Source organism: Macrobrachium nipponense, chromosome 12, assembly GCF_015104395.2.
Source record: "Macrobrachium nipponense isolate FS-2020 chromosome 12, ASM1510439v2, whole genome shotgun sequence".
NCBI classification, from domain to species: domain Eukaryota; kingdom Metazoa; phylum Arthropoda; class Malacostraca; order Decapoda; family Palaemonidae; genus Macrobrachium; species Macrobrachium nipponense.
The window spans coordinates 95,820,532-95,828,708 of NC_087205.1; the positions used below are offsets into that span (position 1 = coordinate 95,820,532).

General features: G+C 35.7%; 1 protein-coding gene across 1 annotated transcript; it reads right to left on the reverse strand.

Moving 5' to 3' along the window:
• Window positions 1-237: 237 nt before the first annotated feature.
• Window positions 238-1,506, reverse strand: LOC135224884 (uncharacterized). The gene is made up of 2 exons (XM_064264208.1): window positions 1,237-1,506; window positions 238-489 (listed from the first exon to the last, which is right to left on the reverse strand). The coding sequence occupies exons 1-2, from the start codon at window positions 1,504-1,506 to the stop codon at window positions 238-240; spliced, it is 522 nt and encodes a 173-aa protein (XP_064120278.1).
• Between the last annotated feature and the right edge of the window lie 6,671 nt (window positions 1,507-8,177).

An 8,177-nucleotide genomic window follows, 5' to 3' on the forward strand; every position in this document is an offset into this window, starting at 1 on the left:
CATTAGTTACTTATTTATGTATATACAATATGTACACGGATCCGTTTAATTAATGAAGAAGGCCGGTACTTGACATCTCCTCCCCGCTGAAGAGATCGTAACCTATGAAGGTACGATATTCCCTGGTACGGGTGTTCTTGACAGTGCATCAGCTATAAGATTGTCTTGACCACGAATGTTGCTGAACACCGATATTGAAGTTTTGCAAAGTAGAGAGACCATCTTAAATTTTCTGGTTCACATTTCGAACTCTGTTTCAAGAGACGAGGGGTTGTGGTCGGTGTACACAGTAATGGGGTTATTTGTGGAAACGTAGACTTCATATTTCTGCAAGGCTTGTACTATAGCTAGGAGTTCTTTCTCCACAGTAGATAGCGACCTTTGGTGCTTCTTCAACCTGCATGAATAGTAAGACACAGGGTGAAGCAAGTTAGTTTCAGGCTTCTCTTGTAGGAGGACAGCACCAACACCGTAGTCACATGCATCTACCTGGAGAACAAAAGGTTTTGAAGGATCAGGAGTTGTTAATACTGGTTTACAGCAAAGTAGGCTTTTTGATCTGTTTGAAGGAGTCTTGACAAGATTCATCCCATACGAATTTAGTCTTGGTTACTAGTCAAGTTTATCAACGGATGAGCTACATTACTGAAATTCTTGCAAAATCTACGGTAATAGGAGGTCATTCCAATGAATCTCATTACTTCTTTTCTGTTTGTAGGTACGGGATAATTTAATATAGCTTCTATGTTAGTGGTTTTAGGCAAGATTTCCCCGCTTCCAATAACATGTCCCAAGTACTTTACACGAGCTTTAGCAAAGTTTGATTTAGCAAGATTTATTGTCAAAACCCAACCTTCTAAATCTATCAAGAAGTGCTTTAAGTTTACAAAGATGTTCCTCCCATGTGTCAGATACTACAAGAATGTCATCCAGTAACCGTAAAACACCATCCAGATCTCTTATGACATCATTTATCATTCTCTGAAATGTGGCAGGTGCGTTGCACAGACCAAAAGGAAGTCTTTCATATTGGAACAACCCAAAGGGAGTAATAAAGGCGGACATCTCCTTCGCTCTCCCTGACAATGGGACTTGATAATAACCCTTCAGCATATCGACTTGGTTAAATATTTCGACTTACCAATGGAGTCCAGTATGTCATCAATACGTGGCAGGGGATAACTGTCTTTAATGGTTACCAAATTTTAATTTTCTATAGTCTGTACATAACCTGACCTTACCATTAGACTTGGGCACTAGTAAGCAAGGAGAAGCCCAAGGAGACTTGCTAGGCACAGCAAGTTTATGCTTCAGTAGATACTCGACCTCTTCTTGCATTACCTTCCGTTTTTCAAAGTTGGTTCGATAGTAGTTTTGTCGTATAGGACGAGTTCCTGGCAATAACTCAATGTCGTGAGAAATAACACTGCATTCTCGGGGATTATCACTGCATACATCTTCAATACTGTCGTAGCAGATTCTTAATATCACACCGTTGCTCCTCATTTAGGTGCTGTAGATACTGCGGAAGAGATTCTAAGATTTCTTTATTAGAAAAGTCAGCCCAAGATGGGATTTCATTTAGGCCTAAAGAATTTACATCCTTTAAGGTGGTGGACTTTTTGTTTTACAATATCTGTGTCTCTGGAACAAAATAGAGCAGCAGAGGAATCGGCATGATATTCTTTAAGCATATTGACATGGACTAACTGAGTGCTTTTACGTCTATCTGGAGTTTTTATGATATATTCTGATTATTTAAAAGTTTCTGTATAACATAAGGGCCAGAAAACTTACTTTTAAAAGGAGAACCAGTAATGGATAGAAGGCCAAGACTAAATCCTCCCACATTAAACTTCCTATCTTTACTGTTTTTTTATCATACCTAATTCATCTCTTCTTGATTTTTACACAAGTTGTTTAGGGCAAAATTTATGAATCTTATTAATATTTCCCTTTAATTTCTGTAGGTACTGACTCACTGTTATAGCCTCTACGTTATACTTGTCAAGTAACTTATCTTTAACTACTTGTAAAGGACCACGTACTTTACGACCGTATAAGCATTTCAAAAGGGGGATACACCTAGAGACTCAGAAGGTACTTCCCTAATTACAATAGTAAATAGTCTATGCCTTCATCCCAATCAGATTCAGATTCAATACAAAATTTCCTAAGCAACGACTTTAAAGTCTGATGATGCCGTTCTAATGCTCCGAGATTCTGGGGTGATAAGGAGATGAGAGACACTGTTTTTATACACAACTCATTCATAGTTTTTACTGAAAACATAACTAGTAAAATTGGTACCCCTATCACACTGGATTTCCTAGGAAACCCGTAAGTTGTAAATACTTTGAGTAAGTGGTTAAGAACATTTTTAGAGGAAATATCTTGACTGGAAGTGCAATAGGAAATCGTGAGGTAGGGCACATTATAGTCACAAGATATTGATTACTGTTATGGTCAGCCATGAGCTCCATACAGGTTCAAAAAAAATAAATTAATTTAAGAAAATTGATAATGGGACTGGAAAGTCTGGCAGGGGCAGAGGCAACAACGGGAAAAGGACTTCAACAAAACAGCAGAATAACCTTAAAACTACTTTATTAAGCCTAAATTATTCACATATATACAAGTGAGTCAGGTCTGGTCCAAAAATAATTAAATTACCAAAATAAATTAAACCTAGCAAAGAGTCAATAACAGATGCAGCATAAATAAAGGTTACTTTTAGTAAAAATCATTATGAACAGTAAACATTGCAGTTAACAATTGTTTAAATACTTAATTACAACAACAACAAAATCACGACAGCATAAAGAAATGCACCCCCGACAGCTTAAATAATATAATGGTACAACAACCGTCATACAGCTACACATGGAAAACCTTTAAGCAGCGTAAAATACATACAATACAGCAATTGTTAAACAGCATAAATGCAAATCTTTAAATACTTTAATAGCATAAATACCAATAGCCAAAGCGGTAATATAACAAATCAAGCAGCACAAATACCAAATTACTTGTACAAAATTACAAGGTAACATACATTATCTGGAGAATTAACATTTAACATACCCTCGTGCAGTACAAAAAACACCACGACAATCTACACAGAGATGTCAAGACCACGAAGGGTCCAAGAGGACAAACACCATTGAACTGCTGCACGATCATCGAAATACCCGCCCTATGACGGCCAACAGGAACATCTCCAAAAACACACAGATGATCGCCAGAGTCAAGGCAACAGCAAGTCTGCTGTCAAACAGGAACAACACCGTTCCTCCGATGGACAAGGTTCAGCCATCAAAACCATCCTCGAACTGCAGAGGGCCACAGGTAGCCGAAAATACCTTCAGTTCCAACATTCTCCAACTCCAAGCTGCTATGCTGTCGAGATCTGTACTCTCTGCTAACCCAAACCTGACTAAAGTTAATCACAATGCGGAGCAAAAGAAAAGTCACCTCTTACAAAGAAAAACAAGCACTACTGGTAAGAGAGGGCACCTTCAACAAGGGAACGACGACAGAACGGTTGTTCCCAACAATAACAAGCACTGAACCTTACAATTACCTTTCTTTGTCTTAGGCAGTGGACCTACACAATCTAGGATAATTCGATGAAGGGCTCATGAGGTACATAATATATTCAAAGGTGCCTTTGTATAACCTTATTAGGTTTACCGGCATTTGACAAATATGACAATGTTTAATGAAATTTACAACATCCGCCTTCATTTTAGGCCATCATATGCTAATTGTTGTGGTAAGTTTTTTAGTAATTCCAAAATGTGGAATTAAACCATTGTGAGAGCGAGCTCCACTAAAATCTTTTTATACGTAAATCATTGAGGGACTTAATTAACTGTTCTCTTCACTCCAGGTTTTCATCATTACCCACCTAGGAGGTCTATATAACCTGAAAAGTACATCATCCTTAAAGTAATATCCAGGTACCTTTTCCATTCCTTTCTCCAATGCGTTGCTTTAAATAAAACCCTTTAAAGTTGGATCTTCTTTCTGTAACTTACAAGGCTTTCTTGTTCATTTGTACTTTATCTGCGAGGTTTGGGTACACTTACTTTCACTCGATCATTATTAACCATACTGCGGGTCATCACATTAACACAACCCTCCACTTTTGACTCCTTTTCATTTTCCTCTTTTTCGTACTCACGATCTCTTTCATTCTCACTTTCCTTTATTATTCCAGGAGTTTCATACATTATCAGATTGTGGGTAACAACAGTTCTCCAGCAAGATCGTTACCAAGTAACACTTGTACATTTGGCAAGGGGAAATTCCCTTCTCTAACAGCCATTTTTACTTTACTAGTTAGATACGGACAATCCATGAACACTTCTGTAAGCGGCAATAGTTTAGCGTCAGTTAAATCCCTGACTATGACATTTTCATCAAGCAATGTGAGATTTGGAACAACACTTAATTAAAATGCTTTGGTTTGAACCTGTATCCCTTAACATTTTCTTTACTTTAATGGGTTTTATCACTACTGTGCATGATATTGTACCGCCAAAGTTACAAATGAATTTTTCAAACAAATTCTTATCCTGTGATACGCAATGCATTGCAGATTCTTTACCGGCGTCTGATTTGTATCCTGGGAACACCTTAACTGGAGCTCTGTTTTCAGTCACTTTTCCCCTCTTACATGCAGGATTCGGACAATTACTAATCATGTGGCCTTCCTTCTTACAATAATTGCAAAACAAACCCCTATAAGTCTTCCCATCTTTATCACCCAGCGGTTCTGCTCTATGTTGTTTTTACATTACCCAGACTGCCTTTATGTATTAATGAATAGTTTTTTTATCAGCCAAAACAGCTGCCTTTTTGAGATCCTTCTCTTCCTTATCAGCTATATACAACATGATATTTTTGAGGGAGACGTCTCTTAAATTCCTCAGTTACAATGAGATTAATTAATTCCTCATAAGTTAACCTACATCTTCTGAGTGAAGCCACTTCTTAAACAACCTTAATTTTTCTGCAGCAAATTCAGTCCAAGTCTTAATATGGGGCTTAACATAATTACGAAACTTTTGACGATAACCTTCACTAGTTACAGCATATGCATCTAAAACAGCTTTTTTGATTATTACCATATAGCTCAATTCACCTACCAGACTACCAACAACAGTGGCAGCTTTCCTGACCAACTTAGGCTTAATGACCACACCCATTGTTCAAGAGGCCATTTCATGTAAGAAGCCAAGTCTTCGAAATTCTTAAAAAACACGTCAACTTCAGTCTCATCGAACTTAGGAACTAACTTGATGCATCTAGTCAAATCAAATTTCATTGGTTGTCTAGCTTCTAGTTTCTCTAATTCTTGCTTTTTATTTTCCATAGCTAACCTGATTTTACTCTCTTCCACTTGCTGAGTTAACTGAGCTTCATAGTCTAATTTAGCTTGAATAAACTCCAATTCCTTTTGCCGTCTTTCTAATAAAACCTCATTTTCCTTTTTTGCTGTCTGTCTAATAAAGCTGATTTTCAATTTCCAACTCTCTCTTTTTCTTCTCTAGTTCAACATTTTATGGTTTCCCTTTTCTTTTATTTGCTCTAACTGAATAGCCAGCTTCATATACTCTACATCCGACGATTTTATCACCCACGTCTACGTATATTTGGCTTGCCCTCAGAAACCTATCCCACTAGGTCTTTTCACTTTATTTACAAATTTGCTGACTATTGTAATTTAACGTAACTTACATCCTTTTTCCTTTGCATAAAGGAGGAAGAACCACACTCTTTCAATTTATATTTTCTTTTGCCCTCAAACTTATTCCATTTTAGGTTCTTCACTTATACAATGCTGTACTATGGTAATTACGTACTACATCCTTCTTTGCATAAGGAGGAAGAGCTACCCAAATTTAGCTGCTAACAACAAAAGTTCATTCTTATTAGCGACAATAAATGGGAAGTCAGGCGTGACGCTGGGCGTCAACTATGAAAATCATCAACACTAAAGAGCGGCATTTTCGAGTTAAGAGACGTCTACCTGTTAGTAACACCTTGTAAACAATTGCTATTTCTGAAAGTAGGATATATAGTCTACACCATATACTGTGTTAAACACTAAGTCATAATAAATGTGCACAATGGAAACTGGGAAGCGAATTCTGAAGTTAACACCTCGGTAAAAGAATGCTTCGGACAAGGATAATTAAGTTTATAACGAGCATTTACACGAACTACCCATGTCGACGGCCGCTAAGCAAAATATGTTACCTTATGATTTTTCCGCTGAATGCTCCAAAAACAACGAAAGTGGTTAATCAGTGCTCAAGACCCGATTATAAACTATATTGGCTTAGTTACAACCGTAATTAAAGTTTAAAAGACACTTGAGGTCGATGGTGGCTCGCGGACAGAACAATAGAGATACCTCGTTAGCACTAAAAATAAAAGCTTACTCTAAAAGGATTACGGTATCACTGTTGAAACATCACTGAATTACTTGCGCACTGTAACATTAATACTCAACACATGATAATCATATCCCACGATCAGAATACAAAATGTTACGTTGAAATGGATTTGGGCAGAATTTAATTTTTAAATTTAGAGATCCCGGTCAGGCCCCCATTTGTCAAGGTTCAAGTTAAATCCACAAAATTAACAATAGGTTATATGGAAAAAACAATAAAACAATTACATTTAATTAACAAAACTTAACATATCAAAACATTACCAATTAATTAACATAACCAACATAATAAACTAAATATTCTGCCCAATACCAAAATCCAAAAAAATTATCATATGGTATAATAACCGTACTCACAATGATCAGAGAAGTTCTAAATTAACAAGCGCTTACGAGGCAGGAGCTGGGACGAGACACACAGGTGGCAAATAAGCCAGAGCGAAGGAAAAATTGTGGGGGGGGATGGGAGAGAGGGGGAGTAAGGAGAACGAAACAGGAGGGGGAATCAGAAGGTAGGTTTTACAAGGATACTGGAGAGCTACATTTTAACTTAATTTCAAGATTTCGTACTTATTACGAAAGAAGGTTACCAATAGTTACTTATTTATGTATATACAATATGTACACGGATCCGTTTAATTAATTAATGAAGAAGGTCCGGTACTTGACAATATATATATATATATACATGTATATATATGGATATATATATATAAATATATATATATTTATATATATATATATATATATATATATAATCTATATATATAATGTATATATATAAATATATATACTATATATATATATATATATATCATATATATATATATATATATATAATATATAGATATATATTATATATATATAATATATATATATTACTATATATATATATATATATATATATATATATATATTATGTTGGTTGGACATTCATATTCAAGTGAAGATATTATCACAATGGTCATCAGTTTTGATCAGGTAACAATAAATCATGCGGTAAAACTATATAATATTTATTTATCAACGAATAGACGTTAACCGAGAGAGCTCACCATTGCGAAATGCTCTAAATGTCATAGATTACAACAGAATTTAATCCCATTTTCGTAAGTATTGAATATAGCGTGTTTAAAAGGAATTATCGAGCAGAAATTTTAATTTTTTTAATTTTTTTTTTTTTAATTCTTAGCAAATTGTAGAGGTAGCCTAGACCACGCCCCAAATCCTGCCTATGTAGCCTTTGAACGCACTGATTGTACGTTCTAGCGATTGTTCTGAAGGCCAGGTATTGCTAAACGTTTGGCCATGAAATTGCCTGTTGACCTTGGGATACATGTCATTGTCAAAAACGTCCATGGAGACTTAAAAAAAAAAAAAATAAGAATAAAACACTGAGCCTTTCAAGTTTCATGGAAATCAGAGAAAAGTAAAATTGAAACGAAATGTTGCTATTTAAATTGATCTGGAGTCTTGCTAAAATAGGATAAGTAATACAATAATGGGTTGGTGGACAATAAGTCCGAAACCATTGGCACCTATCTGTTCAGAAGTAAATAAAATGTTGACTTTTGAATTGACCTGTACCCTTGAGAATGGTCATGTTGAAGAATATGGAAAATTTCTATTAACCCCAATAGTACCTACCAGCCATTTTTCGTCATAATCATGAAAAACTAAGCGTTACGTTTTTTTTCCACTGACTTGTCAT

What these genes read in the sequence shown, in the direction of transcription:
- LOC135224884 (XM_064264208.1), bottom strand. Translation starts at nt 1,506, where the DNA reads ATGAGGAGCAACGGTGTGATATTAAGAATCTGCTACGACAGTATTGAA. An exon ending in TGCCCAAGTCTAATGGTAAG is followed by an intron (nt 490 to 1,236) that starts GTCAGGTTATGT and finishes TTTGTTCTCCAG; the next exon opens with GTAGATGCATGTGACTACGG.